The sequence below is a fragment of the Miscanthus floridulus genome, chromosome 14, assembly GCF_019320115.1.
Source record: "Miscanthus floridulus cultivar M001 chromosome 14, ASM1932011v1, whole genome shotgun sequence".
Classification (NCBI taxonomy): domain Eukaryota; kingdom Viridiplantae; phylum Streptophyta; class Magnoliopsida; order Poales; family Poaceae; genus Miscanthus; species Miscanthus floridulus.
In genome coordinates, this window is record NC_089593.1 from 78,143,908 (window position 1) to 78,161,952 (window position 18,045).

The 18,045-nt window shown below is 40.2% G+C and overlaps 1 protein-coding gene across 1 annotated transcript in view; it reads right to left on the bottom strand.

Annotated features, from left to right (window-relative positions):
- Positions 1 to 266: 266 nt before the first annotated feature.
- Positions 267 to 18,045, bottom strand: part of LOC136503825 (uncharacterized) — a 52,342-nt gene continuing 34,563 nt past the window's right edge. Inside the window, exon 2 of the mRNA XM_066498780.1 lies at positions 267 to 721. Coding sequence (XP_066354877.1) covers positions 267 to 721 — 455 coding nt within the window. The remainder of the gene's footprint in view (positions 722 to 18,045) is intronic.

Below are 18,045 nucleotides of genomic sequence, written 5' to 3' on the forward strand. Positions count from 1 at the left end.
CCCACACATCCACGTACGGCACGAAGGCCGTCAATGACATACAAGGCACGAAGGCCGACAACCGGGGGGGCTTTATACCTTGGGTGGCGGTGGAGTCGGGCGACGCGGTGCCGGGGTCACCTTCGTCTCCAGTGAGGGGCGGGGACGACGGCGAGGACGAACGGCGAGGGGCGTGGCCGGCGGTCGAGGCTCCTCCTCCTCCGTTCTCCTTCTCCTTTTTCCTTCTTCCTTCTCCCTTCTCCTCTCCTCCACCTCCCTTCTCTCATCTACTCCCCTGCTCCTCCTCTCCTCCACTCCACCAGTTCAGGGGCAGGGGGCAGCCGGGGCAGGCACCACCGGCGGGTCCACGTCCGGCTGCGACGGACGTCGCGCGGCGGTGAGGCGGCGCACCACCGGCCGGGGAGGGCAGAACCGGGCGCGGGCCGGCCACGGCGGAGGTCCGATGGCGCCGGTGGTCCGCGGCGGCGGAGCGGGTCCGGGGCGGGGCTGGCTGCGGCGGAGGTCGGGCGGCGGTGGGGCGGGGCCGGGGTAGGGTGGCGCACCACCGGCCGGGGAGGGGAGAACCGGGCGCGGTCCGACGGCGGTGGGGCGGGGCCGGGGCACGCGGCTAGAGGGAGAGCGTGGGAGAGTGGGAGCGGGCCGGCCGGCCCGCTAGGGTTAAGTGGGGCGGCCCTTTGCCGAGTGTCGAGATGCGGGCACTCGGCAAAGAAATTCAGGGGTTCTTTTAATCCGAAAAATGAAAAAAAATCTGAATATTCTTTGCCGAGTGCTGCAAGCCTGGCACTCGGCAAAGAGGTTCCTTTGCCGAGTGCCAATTCCAACACTCGACAAAGTAATTTTTTTTTGTTTTCAAAATTTTTCTATGGCATTTATACAGTACCTTGAAGCACATGTTCCAATTTGGAACTTTTCTATGACTTTTTGGTATATTTTTTAAATTTTTTATGTTTACTTGAATTTTTCTCGAAAAAGTAAATTTGAACTGCAGGTGCATGAAATATTGGAATTTAGCGATTCAAAAAATGGTATTCATGTTTTTGAGTGTATTTTGAGGCCGTGTGCATGGAGAGGATCATGAAGTACATGGAGAGAGTTGTGGAGGTGGAGGAGATCAGTAAGGACATCTAAGTCAAGCCGGATGCCCAGTCCAACTCGAGCTTGAGCCTGTCTTGGCCTCCAAGACTAGCGCGTAGTAAAACGAAAGTCCAGGATCCATACGGACTCCGATTTTGATGATCCACAGATGCATGAAAAGATAATTTGATAAGCTAACCAATGACTTTGTTTTGACATCAAAATTCCACCTGAGTCAATAGGAATCGTTGAAACAAATCAGCTCAAGAATCTGCCAGGGTGTTATGTCACCATTTTTTGAAGCGTTGGGCCATGTATGGTTTTATGGCCCATTAGGAGCAAATGCTTGAATTGTGTGGACCCTTGATAACTACTCCAAATCGATTATGTAGAAGTGTTTGATAACAGGTTAATTTGAATCATCCATTCCATGATGGCCCCAATGCATATCTGACGCCCTGACGGGGTCATGTGTGAAACTAAACAAGATGTAAGTTGTGTGATCGGAGGTAATTAAAATAGTGTTTGGTATAAGGGCACCTTGATGAATAGGACGAAAACGCAACCAGACAACACCTACTTGGAATCATAAGTACTAGAGTGATGCTAAACCATGCATGTGAATGAAGACAGAAAAAAGGAGGCCAATATAGTGGATACGTAGTACCTCTTTTTAAGTCCATAATAACATAATCTGTACGCAATTTGTCTAACTGCTTTAATTTGGCATCCCAACTACAGTAGTAGTTAACGGCTAGTCTCATATTTTCCAGGTTATATATATATATATATATATAAAATACTGGTACTACGCTGATTGCCTTTTGTCTTGGCATAGTTTGGCATCCCACTGATTTTTATTCCAACTAGTTGGTTAGTCGCATTTGCCAGATTATATACACCGTAGATAACTCCAGGTAGTTTGACTTTTTTTGTTGTCTTCACATGGTTTGGCATCCACTGATTCGATCCCTAGTAGCTGGCTAGTCGTAGTTGCCAGATTGTATCATGCTTATATACCAAACATTAGAGCTTACGTCCTCGAGGCACTGATGCTTGCTCCCTCAAGTGTAAAACAATACAACTTAATTTAGTATTCCTTCAAATGGAACATATGAGTGTTCACCAACTCTGAAACGGAACATATGAATGTTCGCCAACTCTGAAAGACATTTTTATTCGCATTATTTTATGTTTGCAATTACTTAAATGCACCCTAATAATCAATGTAATAAAATTGTCATTAATCTTAACTCCAGCAATATATAATTGATTGGCAATAGGGTCATTGTTCTTCTTTCTTTAATTATTATCCTGATACCTTAAGTTGCCCTATATATTGTGCTTCATCTATTACTTAATTCATTAATCTTATCACACACTGGTGGCGGAGGGCCACTCGCACCGCACGCGTCCTGGGGAGGCGGGGGAAGCCGCACTGCCACCAGGGGCCACGCGTATGGCCGCATCGACGTCAAGGGGCGAGGGTTTATATAATATATATATATATATATATATATATATATATATATATATATATATATATATATATATATATATATATATATATATATATATATATATATATATCCTAGTTCTGAAGCGAGCTAGTGATGCATATAGTGAGTACCGAGTAGGACTGACACAAGCATAGTCGCAGACTGGCTGAAACATTTGGTCTCGCCAACCTGCAAAAGATCCTGAGACATATTAATCTGTATATTCACTAATCGCACGCATAAGTAATCACTCACGCATCCACCATCCAATATAAGTGCTCCAAATAGTGCCTAAATAGTTGCAAAAGAATTTGGGTGCCTGAGCCACTCTCTGGTGAGTGCTCGTGCACTGTTCATATTTCGAATTTGAATAGTAGCGAAATTTTTAATAGTGCCACGAATTTGAATAGTGGCCGCAGAATTTGAATAGTGCTATGAATAGTAACTCGTGAAATTTAGATTTGAATTTTGAGTTCGAGTTTGTTGTAGCAGTTAGCGTAACCTTGTAGCAATGGTATCAGAGCCTGGTTTCGAAAAATTTGAATTAAGGGATTTACTATAATCTGTTGAAGATTGAAAAGTTATATTATTTAAATTTGGAAGTTAATACTTGAAAGACAGTCAATACTAAAGAGAATATAAATATAAGGTGCATACTAAATAGCTCTGAAGAACATACTTGACATACCTCTCACGGACAGATAAACTTAATAGTTGATTTAATACATAACTTTTACATATCTTGGGGAAAGAAGCAAGACGATCTAGAACTAAAATTTGATAGACTGCAAAAGGAATATAAGCACCTTGAAGAGCAATATTCAGATACCAATAATAAATTAGTATTAGCTTTACAAATTTTAGAAGAAAGTAAAGTTTCACTCGGAAGAATTAGCCAGAATAGTGATTATATTAAAAAGATATAACGTACCTATATAAGAAGTCTGATAATATTAATATTGTTGAGCATAACAAAGAAATTGTGTTATCATCAGCAGGAATAGTTGAGTCCACTGGATCTTTAAATTCAGAAAGATGGAAGTATCTGAAAGCCTCTCTAGAAGAGACAAGTCACTCCAGCTAGTAAATAGAGACATAAGACCTCTAGGTTTTAAAGATAAACTAAAGGGAGGATGTGATGATATTGAAACCTTAGAAGAAATGATAGACGTAGAAAGAGATCTTGATAGATAGAAAGAGATCTTGATAGATATCAGAAATATACTTTAAGAAAAATAAGGCCTCAGCAAATATATCAAATGAGTTGGTTTAAAAATAAAAATGGATTATATAGAATATCCAGAGAAGTAGAATTAAGTGTATTGACAGAACCAGTTCTATTAAGAATTGTTAGTAAACAATTTGAGAATGCTTTAAAATATTCAGGATATAAATATATATATCAGGGAATGTATATCATTGGAATTAAAGGTATGACAAGGAAAAAAACTAGGAACTAAGGTTCTAATAACTTTATTAGATAAAAGATGGGACTCAATAAATAAATCAGCATTAGGATTTAATAATGCTAGTTAAAGAATTTATAGATAAGATGGCATTTGGATTTCAGACTAAAGGATATGAATATTTTAAAGGAACGAATCTATTAGTAAGCATTGAATTTATAGGAAGGCTAACCAACAGAAGTGGAACCAGATATAAGGTAAATGTGAACAATGTTGTAGAAAGTATGCAATCTAAAGGAATAAAATTTATGAGTCCTCTAAAAATAAGTTCTGAAGAAAGAGCAGGAGAAGAATGGAATATAAGCTCGTTAATAGAGCCAAAAATTTTAAAACAACCTAAAGATTACATAAGCTATGAAAATAATAGAGGGTTGACTAGTATTAGGTTTGTAGATTATAAAGAACAAAGTTTAGATGATTTAGAAGCATCCAGTTTAGAGGCAAAATTAGAAAAAAAATAGAAGGCATAGCATATGTGAATTTATGGAAAAATTAGATATAGATAATGAAATAAAACATTATGAGCAAAAGTTAAGCAAAATTCATGACGAATACAAAACCTCTATGATATGTCAATGGGCTGCTATAAGAGAAAAGGAACTCTATTTTATACGAGAGTTATATAGACTTAATAACATCAAGAAAGATAGAGAGCTAAATGCTAAGAAATTTAGCATTCCAATAAAGAAAAATGAATTTGTGTCAAGACAAATAGATAACAGGGTAAGGGAAGCCCAAAAGGAATTAGAACATAGCAAGGATAAGATAAAAGACAGAAGATAATGATATAAGCGAAGAAGAGCAATGGGAAATTAATAACAAGTTGTTACTAGAAAGCTATGAAGAAGAGGATGAAGATGCAATTGAGATATGCAGTAACAACACAATAACTCTCATAAACTCCTTAGAAAATAAAGAGTTGCATAAAAATGCCATAGAAGCAATGGAAATAGATCCAAGTACATCAAAAAGAAGACGGACCTGAAATAAAGATAGAAGGAGAAAGTGAGAGACCAACTAGAAAACCAGGAACTTGGCCACCAGAAAAAGAAGAACCTGCATATAGATACCTGGACAATATAAGCATATGGGTTCAAAAAGAAGAGAATTTGAAAAGAAGGTACAATTTCAAGGCCCGCACGGTTTGGGGGTGACAGACTAGATTGCGAGTTGATTTCCAAAAAAAATGGTGGGTGTTTTTGCAAAATGTACAGGGATGCGTGTCGCCGCGCGGAGACGCCACCCATGCTCCGAATTCTCTCGTGCGAGCGAAGTCGAGTGGGTTTCAATCAACCCCGATAATAACATAATCTGTACGCAATTTGTCTAACTGCTTTGGCATCCCACGGGCTCCATCCCAACTGCAGTAGTAGTTAACGGCTAGTCTCATATTTGCCAGGGGTTATATATATATATATATATATATATATATATATATATATATATATATATATATATATATATATATATATATATATATATATATATATATATATATATATATATATATCGCTGATTGGCTTTTGTCTTCGCATAGTTTGGCATCCCACTGATTTTTATTCCAACTAGTTGGTTAGTCGCATTTGCCAGATTATATACACCGTAGATAACTCCAGGTAGTTTGACTTTCTTTTTTGTCTTCACATGGTTTGGCATCCACTGATTCGATCCCTAGTAGCTGGCTAGTCGTATTTGCCAGATTGTATCATGCTTATATACCAAACATTAGAGCTTACGTACTCGAGCCACTGATGCTTACTCCCTCTAGTGTAAAACAATACAACTTAATTTAGTATTCCTTCAAATGGAACATACGAATGTTCGCCAACTCTGAAATGGAACATATGAATGTTCGCCAACTCTGAGAGACATTTTTATTCGCATTATTTTATGTTTGCCATTACTTAAATGCACCCTAATAATCAATGTAATAAAATTGTCATTAATCTTGACTCCAGCAATATATAATTGATTGGCAATAGGGTCATTGTGCTTCTTTCTTTAATTATTATCCTGATACCTTAAGTTGCCCTATATATTGTGCTTCATCTATTAGTTAATTCATTAATCTTAAGTTATCCTGATACCGGCGGTGGGTGCCGCTCACGCCCCGGTGGCGGAGGGCCACTCGCACCGCACGCGTCCTGGGGAGGCGGGGGAAGCCGCACTGCCACCAGGGGCCGCGTGTATGGCCGCATCGACGTCAAGGGGGTGAGGGTTTAGGGTTTAGGACCGCCCCGATCAACGGGACGGCACGCTGCCCGCTGCCTCTCGATGGATCTGCCAACAAGAGAGAAGAGGGGGCCGTGCGGCCACCGAGGCTGAAGAGAGGGGCCACCACCGGGTGGAGGGGAGGTGCTGCCGCCACCGGGTGGAGGGACGCTGCCACGACTATTCAGTGCGTTGAATTTGGGAGGAGAGAGAAAGAGCGTAGCACTTCTAGCAGAAGAATCGTAGCAATGGAGATGGATGGAAGAAGAAAGGGCAATATGATCATTAAACACCTATTAGCTAGAGGATCCAAACAACTCCCGCTAAACTTTAGTTGGTCAAATTAGCTGGCTAAAGTTTAGCTGGGGTGGATCCAAATAGGGCCTTAGTGGGGGTTTCACCTCCTAGTTTCCAACACACTCACATTTTGGAGAAAGTGCAGAAGAGTTTTATCCCCATGAAATTCTCTCTACTCCCATAAAACTTTTATCACATCTCCCTTCATCAATACAGTGCCATGTTGGCAACTTTGCATATTTAATGCCCATGAAACTCTACTGAAACCCCATTGAGATTGTCCTAATGACTGATTAGCTATCTATATCTTCTATTCTATACTCCATATACTTCTAGCAAATATACCAATGTACTAGATATTCAAAAAATTATAAACATAATTTAATCTAGAAAAATGGCAAAACATTTGTATATGAGCTTGTGTGTTCTACTCGCAGCAGCAAACATGTTGACTAACACACTGAATATAACAAATTGTGTAAAGACATAGCGAGCATGCCCGAAGTTGCCAACTTCAGTCGATGCATGAAGATATTTGGAGTGTAGTCCCGCTATCGGCCACCAAGAAGAAGACAAGCACCACTAGTCCGCCAGGAAGAAGACAGCCCCGTGAACGGCCAAGAAGACGTGCACCACTGGTCCGCTGAGAAAAAGACAAACCCGTGAATGGGCGCCTAGAAGAAATGGCGTGCCACTGGTCTGTTGGAAGAAGAAGTCCCAGATGAACACCAGGAAAAGGGAGCAGTCACGTGATGAAGTGTACTCCCAAAAAAAGCTGATTTGTCCGCATACCCGAGCAGGTATCGCAGACGGGCATGGGTTCCAGAGGCCTACTCTTCCGCGCAGGAGATCGGTACTGGGACAACTCCGAAGCAGCAGAAACAGATAATGGCGCGATGGTTTTCTGTGTGTCTTACGCACGAGGCTATGGCATTCGTGCTCTCTTATGGCCACAGATGAAGAGGAGGCAGGGACTTGCGGAATACAAATGGACATTGCGAAGTGAATGGGATGAAGAATAATCACGGACCTTATGCTCGCGGAGATTACTACGAGCTAAGGATGGAACTAATCTCCTCTTGGTAACCGCTCTAATGACTGCATCAACCAGCCCATCCCGCACCATGTCATGATGGGGTCCGAGTCCTTGCACGTCATGCTCGCTCACGCTCACACCATGGCAATGCTTGGCTTGGTTTGGCACATGCACGTGAGGCACGGGCTTCGTTTGTCTCAACTTCACAACAGGTGCACACATAGGACACCTAGTTGAGTTGAGTCAACATTTAGTCAAAATCCCATACGAGACTACGAATTGATTGCACGTAGCATTTAGTATGAGCTTTAGGATATATTTGATTCAACAGAATTAAAAATGAACCAAGCCCAAATTAAATCCTGTTATTTAATATTAATGTGGATGTCCATAACCCCTATACCATCAAAGCTACAACCTTCTACTTCATCAATGGTTTAACTCCCCTAGCATCAATTCTTGTAACTCCGTCTTCACATGTATGGCTATATATAGGAGGGCTTATGTATTGGAAAGATGACAAGAGAAAAGATAACAACTCATTTCCTTCCTCTCTAAATTTGTTCTCCACATTCTTACATACATATTCTTGTTAGTCAAACTAGCTATTATATAACACGTTATCAGCACAACGGTCTCTAAAAGCTATCAAGAACTAGGTAAGGAACTTTACATTGATCATAATATTATTTTGTGGTAAGACATTATCATTTGTATTTGTTTCTATATTTTGTTCTTGCGCGATTGTTTGAATTTTGCAATCTATATATTTTGTAGTTTACTATGTCGAATCTTGCCAAGCTTGATTTCACAGCTCTGGATATTTCGGGCAAGAATTACATGTCATGGGTGCTAGATGCTGAAACTCACCTGAATGCCAATGGGTTTGGTGGTACGATCAAAGAAAAAAATAATGCATCTAGCCAAGATAAAGCTAATGCTTTGATTTTCATTCGCCGCCACCTCCATGAAGGTCTAAAGGCTGAATACCTTATTGATAAGGATCCCCTTGTTCTTTGGAACAAACTAAAAGAAAGATTTGACCATAAGAAAACAGTGATCCTCCCTAAAGCTCGTTATGAGTGGTTGCACCTAAGGTTGCAAGACTATAAAAGTGTTTCTGAATACAATTCAACCATGTTTAGAATCACATCACTGTTACTATTGTGTGGAGAAAAAGTAACAGATGAAGAGATGCTAGAGAAAACATTCTCTACATTTCATGCATCAAATGTGCTGCTTCAGCAGCAATACTGTGAGAAAGGATTCAAGAAATATTCTGAACTTATTTCTTGTTTGCTTGTGGCTGGACAAAATTATGAACTTTTGATGAAAAACCATGAGACACGTCCAAGTGGTTCAAATCCACCCCCTGAAGTAAATGCAACAAGATATGATAATCAAAATAGTGGGAGTGGACGCGGTCATGGTTGTGGATATGAACATGGTCGTGGCAGAGGAAATTATGGTGTTCAATTCAAGAACACATGAAATTTCCATAAGAGGCAAGAAAGGGGAGATAAAGATAAAGGAGAAATTGATGAAACAAAAAATGCATGCCATCGTTGTGGTGGACGATCTCATTGGGCATGCAACTGTCGCACACCAAAATATCTTATTGATCTCTATCAAGAATCACTCGAGAAGAACAAAAAGATGGTGACAAACTTTGCAAGTGGTAGTGGTGATAATATTTTTGATGATAATATATTTAGTTCGACAGATATTGGAGAATATGACAACAGCACCATAACTCATCTTGATGTTTCTGATTTCTTCGTCCAAGAATAAATGATCTTGTCGTTAATTCTTCTTCATGCATGAATAAGTGCAATGTAACAGTAGTATTAATGAAGTATGTTTCATCTTATAAAGTAATGAATAAATTTGTATTATGTTTGTATTTAATTAGTATTCATTTTCGTATGTTTCACTATGTAATAATTGTTTTTTCAATAGATAGTAATGTTTATTAGTACATTTTATTTTGAAGAGAATGGATGAACCATTGCCTCAAGAGCTTGCAAGTGAAGAAAATATATGTATTATAGATAGTGGAACAACACATACTATCTTGAAGAGTAAAATGCATTTTTCCTATATTACATTGCAAGATGCAGTTGTTCATACTATATCTAGAAGTGCTAAATTGATAGAGGGATCAGGAAGAGCCACAATAATGTTACCTTGTGTGACAAAAGGTAGACATAAACAAAGCACTTTATTCCTCAAAGTCTCAAAGAAATTTGTTAAGCTTTAAAGATATACGCCGAAATGGCTATCATATAGAGACAATGTGTGAGGGTAATGTGGAGTACCTCAACATTACAAAGATATCATCGGGGAAAAAGTATGTGTTGGAGAAATTACCAGAATTACCTTCAGGTTTATACTATACAAGTTTCAAAAAGAATGAGTCATATATGGTGGTGGAACAGAAGTTCAACAAACATAGCAATTTTATTATATGGCATGACCGGCTAGGCCATCCTGGATCTGTAATGATGCGAAAAATTATTATTAGTTCATTGTGGGCATAAACTGAAGAACGAAAAGATTCTTCAATTGAATGACTTCCCATGCATTGCATGCTCTCATGGGAAACTGATTGTACGCTCATCACCGGCTAAAATTAGACATGAGTCAACCGCTTTTTTGGAGCACATACAAGGAGATATATGTGGACCAATTCATCCACCAAGTGGACCATTTAGATATTTTATGGTTTTAATTGATGCATCAACTAGATGGTCACACGTCTCCTTACTACCAACCCACAACGTAGCGTTTGCGCGGCTGTTGGCTCAAATAATCAAGTTAAGAGCTCAGTTTTTGGATAATTTGATCAAAACTATACGCTTGGATAATGCCAGTGAATTTACATCAAATAGTTTCAATGACTAATGCATGTCGATTGGAATAAGTGTTGAACATCCGGTTGCACATGTTCATACACAGAATGGTCTTGCAGTGTCATTTATCAAACGTCTCCAATTAATAGTGAGACCGTTATGTATGAAGTCAAAACTCCCAATGTCTACATGGGGACATGCTATTTTGCATGCAGCGGCATTAATTCGCATTAGGCCAACAAGTTACCATAGTTTTTCCCCTCTACAGTTGGTTTTTGGCAAAGAGCCAGATATTTCCCATCTAAGAATTTTTGGATGTGCGGTGTATGTCCCAATTGCTCCACCAAAACACACAAAGATGGGACCCCAAAGAAGGTTGTGAATATATATTGGGTATGAATCCCCATCTATAATAAAGTGTCTTGAACCATCAACGGGAGACATATTTACAACAATATTTGCTAATTATCATTTTGATGAATCAAATTTCCCAACAACAGGGGGAGAAAATAAACAGATGAATAGAGAAATATGCTGGAATGAATTATCGTTTTCTCATTTTGATCCACGTACAAAACAATGTGAGCAAGCAGTTCAAAGGATAATTCATTTACAAAGTTTAGCAAATAATTTGCCAGATGCTTTTATAGATTTAAAAAGAGTGACTAAGTCGTATATTCCAGCTACTAATGCTTCTGAAAAAATTAGTGTCCAAGAGGGACAACCATCTACTGCTAATGAGTCAAAGGCTACTATAAAACGTGGTAGACCATTGGGTTCCAAAGATAAAAATCATCGAAAACGAAAGGGAGCAAAGAATCAAGATGGTCAAATCGAGGAAATAATAATTTAGAAAAAATCTCTTGAAGGAAATGAAGACAAGACTCAAGAGGAGACAAAGGTACCTAATGCTTTAGAAGATGAGATCTCATTAAACTATGTCATGTCGGGAAAATCTGGAACTATGGCAAAGTCATCATCGATGATGCATTCACATACAATCTAGCGCTAGAAGTTATGGATAAAAATGATGATCAAGAACCTCACTTAGTCGAGGAATGCAAAGAAAGAAAAGATTGGCCAAAATGGAATGACACAATTCAAGCAGAATTGAATTCTCTCGCAAAACGAGAAGTTTTTGGGCCTGTAACCCGTATACCAAATGGTGTCAAACCCGTTGGCTATAAATGGGTATTTGTTAGAAAACGAAATGAGAAAGGAGAAATCACAAGATATAAGGCACGATTGGTTGCCCAAGGATTCTCCTAAAGACCTAGAATTGATTATGAAGAAACATACTCTCCCGTGATGGATGCAACAACTTTTAGATACCTTATAAGTCTAGCAATTAAAGAGAATCTTGACTTGCATCTAATGGATGTTGTTACAGCATATTTATATGGGTCACTTGATAGTGACATATATATGAAACTACCAGAAGGATTTAAATTGCCAGGAGCAGGTTCTCGAGAATAGTATTCAATCAAATTGAACAAATCTCTATATGGGTTGAAACAATCTGGGAGAATGTGGTACAATTGTCTTAGTGAGTATTTGATAAAAGAAGGGTATAAGAATGACTCTATTTGTCCATGTATATTCATAAAAAGATCTGGATCTGAATTTGTGATCATAGCTGTATATGTTGATGATCTAAACTTAATTGGTACTCCTATGAATCTGCTTGGAAGTAGTGATCAATATCAGTATCATCAACCTAATGATGAAGTGTTGCTTTTTAGCTCACAAGAGCCATGTATGTCAACTCCCACTATCACCATGATAATGACAAATACTTCTACTAGTAAGGAAGGTTATGATTGTGGTGACATTGAACCCTATAAGAACGATTGTCTTGAGAAGTTTGTTGAGTGTAATCAAAGCCAGAATCAATAGCAGTAGGAGATAGAACAGAATGTCCATAAGGAGCAGGTGCAAGGCAATAAGTTAAAGCAAAACTACATTCAAGGCAGGTTGAACAATGTGAATCTAATTACCACTCATGGAGCTAAGGAGGTCGTTTATGGTTTGATTGCAGTAAGCTTAGACACTGCTATGGTGTTGTTTGACCCCAGTGCGTCACATTCATTCATCTTTAGGGAATATGTGGAAGAACATAAGATAACTATGCTTCTGATGATGAAACCCCTAATAGTGAACTCTCTAGGAGGAGAAAAGAAGGCAAACCGCATATGCCTAAAAGTTAGTCTTAACATAAAAGGGAAGAACTTCGAGGCAAACCTTATAGTTTTGGAGTTAATGGACATTGATGTTATTCATGGCTTAAATATCAATTCTGGACTTTTCTAGAATTATTTTATTCACGAAATTAATTAATTACGAAAAAATAATATATCTCATTTTCCAACCAACTCTCAAAGCCTATGTGCAATAATCCTAATAAATCCTAAAGGCCCATGCATTTATTTACTAATGGGCTTTAATGATTATTTAGGCCCATTAGTAAATGTGGAGGGTGCAACATCAATTAGTACCATATTGCTAGTTGATGTAGATGTGGTGAGTTTTTCTCCATATAAATATGTACCAACCCCTTGGGAAAAGCACACCAAAACAACAGTAAGGGGAGCCCCTAGTTTGGGAAATCCCTCGTGTAGTAAATTAGATTTTTCTCCTCCTTTTCTCGCCGTTGCCGTCGCCGTCGCCGCCGCGCTGCCCGACTCCGTAGACCCACCGTCGACCACAAGAAGGCCCTAGGTGAGTTCGCCGTCTTCTCCTCTTGTTCACTGTGCTTTCGGCTCATCAAACCGTGACCTCTAGGACCCAAACCAAGTGCTCCAGGGAGCTTCTCGCCGCCGGTAATGGAGCTCTGCCGCGCTGGTTTTTTTCTCTGGCCGGTGACTCTCTCTCCCCTTCCTTTCTAATCTAGGCCATCCAGATTCAATCCAATGGTCAAAGATTGCCCGTACCCCTTCACCGTGTTTATTTGCAAAAGAGTCCTTGCAGTTTCGCGTAATATAACCCGCAGTCCATGGCGCACTTCCAGAATATGTTTTCCTATTCCGAAAGCATAGTTTCTTTCAAGTAGATTCAGAATACATTTTGTCTTTCAGAAAGCATAAATCTCTCTGTTAGATTCAAAATACGTTTTCTTCTTTTGAAAACGTAGTTTATTCGGTTAGATCCAAAATACGCTTTCATCTATTTACAGTTTTGCGACTAGTCTTATTTAGGCCATAAAATATTCGTTTTAACTCCATTTTGATCCATTCAAGTTGCGTTAGATTTGTAATTGAGTAATCTACATGTTCATCCTACTATTAAATATATTTTCAACTTTTGAAATTCAAGGTTAGATTTAATCTATTATTTTATTAAAGGAAATCTTGTTTAATTCATAACTTTTTCGTTATAGCTCCAATTAGAGTGCTTTTCACGTCTGTGTGTTCATAGCAAGACATAGATTCATTTTACAAACTTTTCATCTTGATTTTATGTTTGGTATATTGTTCTAATTTAGATCTATTGTTTGCTTCATGTATGATTGCATGGATGCTTATGTGGTGCTTTGTGATCATATCCTGTCGGTGAGCTTTGCGTTGGTGATATAAAAGTAGTTGGTGATCTAGAAGAAGTCCTTTAGAGGTTACAATTCAATAGAAGAAGGATTTGAGTTTAAGTCAAGTATAGCATGGGATCTTCCTTGTTGTCGTATACACCTTTAATCATTTAATTCATACTACATGTGTCTACCTTGATTGCCACTAAGGATTTTCTAGTGCTTTGTTACCTTGTGCCTTGTTACCTATGGGGTATTGCATTGGGTAGTATGATGCTAGTGCTCAATTAAAGACCATGATCTTGTAACTTGACTAATGGTATATGCAATAAACATTAAAAGATGCTTTTTAGCAACATGGAATCAGGGGGCTAGAGCATTGGGCTATTTTTATGGTGCTCTAGATTCCTCTCCCTAAGGACTTATCTGTAAGCGAACATCTAAGACTTACAGTATAGCTGTGAGGGCTACATGGCTCTGGCTTTAGCTCAGTATTAGTACTTTTTCTAGCTTGTTAGAGGTTACCTTTATGATGTAAGAATGGCTTGACGAATCGAGTATAGGACAACCTCTACTCTTATGTATATAGGCTACGTGTCATTGTGCCATTCGACAGGGGGTTCCTATATCTGTTTGCTGAGTGAATCTAATGGCCCTAACTTGTTAGACAAACCTTTAAAAGGCTTCATAGTGAACCCTGCCAACCTTCCTTGGAAGTGGGTCAAGAGATTAGCTACCTTGGGCAAAAGGGTAAATCACGACTCACAGTGAAAGTGTACAACCTCTGCAGAGTGTAAAACTGGTATATCAGCCATGCTCACGGTCACGAGCGGCCTTGGACCCTTACGAAATAGATGATGAACACTAATGATACGGATGATGAAGATGCTCATTAATGATTACTATTTATGCTATTCATTATTCATGTTTACCTGATCATGTGTTTATATGGGCTTGTGATAAACTTGTTGCTACTCCTATGCTAAAATTGTGACAATTAAAAGCTAATCGTAGTTAAACCAGTGTCATCTTTTTGAGCCTCATGAACCCCATGTTATATTTGTTGAGTACGACATGTACGCTTGCTTTACTTTTTAAATCTTTGGAAAAATCCCGGATGGGTACCAGATTGCTAGAGTTTGGAGGAATTAGGCTTTCGATCAACCAGTCAGTTGCCCCTGTGGAATTGGAGTCTTCACCCAAAGATCGGAGTTGTCTTTCCGCTGTTTGCTATCTAAGGATATATTCTTTATACTGGGTACGTTATATGTTGAGGATTGTCTATTGATATTACCCTTATTTGTAGCTATATGTGAGAATTGACTTCCTGTGCTCACATATGGTGTGTATCTAGTTTTGTTCTTAAAACCGGATACTACATTAAAATAGTGTTTGGTATAAGGGCACCTTGATGAATAGGACGAAAACGCAACCAGACAACACCTACTTGGAATCATACGTACTAGAGTGATGCTAAACCATGCATGTGAATGAAGACAGAAAAAGGATGCCAATATAGTAGATACGTAGCACCAGAGTCCAGAGATGAGCGCAGACAATAGCAACAAGACCAAAAGACCTCTTTTTAACGGCCTGTTTGCTTGGCTTATAAGCCATACTTTTTCAGCCATACAAAGACTTCAGTAATTTAGAAACAAGAGAAATTCCTGTCTTAACAATTCCCAAGACTACCTTGAAATGGCGACGGAGATGGTTGCAACCGTCGCATATGTTGCAATGACAATATACGCATGTTGCGAGCATATGTTTTCAAGTGTTTTATCTGGATGTTGCAAAAGTAGATCTGGATATATTGCATATACATGCATGTTACAAGAGTATGTTTTCAAGTGTTAGTATTTCATATGTATGTTGCAAGTGCTTCATCTGGATGTTGCATATGTTTTGCATTGGCTACACACATGTTTTTCAAGTATTTCAGACGTATCATGCAAGTGTTTCAGTGGTTTCGGACGTATGTTGCAAGTGCTTCATCTAGGTGTTGCCAAAGTAGATCTAAGGTTGCACATGTTGCAACGAGACTCATCTATTGCAGCCGCCTGCTGCAGCTGCTAGGGTGCCGTTGAAAGGTCCTAATGGCTAGAGGGGGGTGAATAGCCTTTAAAAATTTCTACAACAATACTTAGCAAACCGGTTAGATAAATAAAAGGCAAATCGAGTGTTGCGCTAGCCTACTAAAAATGCAAGCCACTTACCACAATTCTAGTTTCTATAGTCTCTATCCACACAATGGCTATGTCGCTACACTAAGTTAGTGTGCTCTCAAAGGCTAACTAAAGAGCCACACTAACCAAACTACAAGCTCTCACGACTAGCTACACTAAAAAGCTTGACAACTTGTTTGCGGTAATGTAAAGAGATAGAGCAAGATGGATATACCGCCGAGTCGAGGAATGAACCAATCAATCACAAGGATGAATACCAATCACCTCGGAATCAAATGATGACACAATGATTTTTTACCGAGGCTCACTTGCTTGCCGGCAAGCTAGTCCTCGTTGTGACGATTCACTCACTTAGAGGTTCACATGCTAATTGGCATCACACGCCAAACCCTCAATAGGGTGCCGCACAACCAATACAAGATGAGGATCACACAAGCCACGAGCAATTTACTAGAGTACCTTTTGACTCTCCAACGGGGAAAGGTCAAGAACCCCTCACAATCACCACGATCGAAGCCGAAGACAATCACCAACCTCCACTCGATGATCCTCGCTGCTCCAAGCCTTCTAGGTGGCGGCAACCACCAAGAGTAACAAGTGAATCCCATAGCAAAACACGAACACCAAATGCCTCTAGATGCAAACACTCAAGCAATGCACTTGGATTCACTCCCAATCTCACAAAGATGATGAATCTATGATGGAGATGAGTGGGAGGGCTTTGGCTAAGCTCACAAGGTTGCTATGTCAATGCAAATGGCCAAGAGAGTGAGCTAGAGACGGCAATGGGGCTTAAATAGAAGCCCCCACGAAATAGAGTCGTTGGCTCTCTATTCACTGAAAAATTAGGGCGACCAGACGCGCCGGTCATATCGACCGTATGCAGGACCCCAGCGTCTGGTCGCATGATGCACGCCACGTGGCCCCTACTTCAAATGCTGATCGTCCGATCTCAATGGTCATTAGTACACTTAAGTTGTGACCGAACGCTCTATAGTGTAGGATCGGACATAGGACCCCAGCGTCCGATCACTTCCAGTAAGGTTCTAGTCGCGACCGGACGTGTCCGGTCGAGCCCAACCGGACTTGCCCAGTGTCCGGTCACTCATGGTCTTCTATGTGCGCTGCCACATCAACAGGTCTGGACGCTGAACAGTGTTCAGCCTTCGTCCAGTCGCCTTCGTCCGGTCAAGAGACCGAGGGAGGCCTTCACTGCACGCCACTGACCGGACACAGGACCTAGTGTCTGGTCACTGCGTGACCAGCGTTTGGTGCACTCTGTGAAACCCTGTCTTTTCTGTACAGGGCGCCGGTGGCACCATCGGACACTCCGCCTGTGAAGTTTCGAACCCTTGCTCCCAAATACTAAACACAATGTGTATGACCTTTGTGCATGTGTGTTAGCATATTTTCACAAATGTTTTCAAGGGTGTTAGCACTCCACTAGATCCTAAATGCATATGCAATGAGTTAGAGCATCTAGTGGCACTTTCATAACCGCTTTTCGATACGAGTTTCACCGCTCTTAATAGTACGGCTATCGATCCTAAATGTGATCACACTCGCTAAGTGTCTCGATCACCAAAACGAAATGGCTCCTACCACTTATACCTTTGCCTTGAGCCTTTTGTTTTTCTCTTTCTTCTTTTCAAGTCCAAGCACTTGATCATCACCATGGCATCATCATCATCATGTCATGATCTTCATTTGCTTCACCACTTGGAATGTGCTACCTATCTCATGATCACTTTGATAAACTAGGTTAGCACTTAGGGTTTCATCAATTCACCAAAACCAAACTAGAGCTTTCAGCCGTGCATGCCCATGTGAAGTGGAGGGGGATGGAGGCAGAGGCGCGGTGCGGGTGGTCCTAGGCGTGTGAAACAAGAGTTGCTAGGGCATCA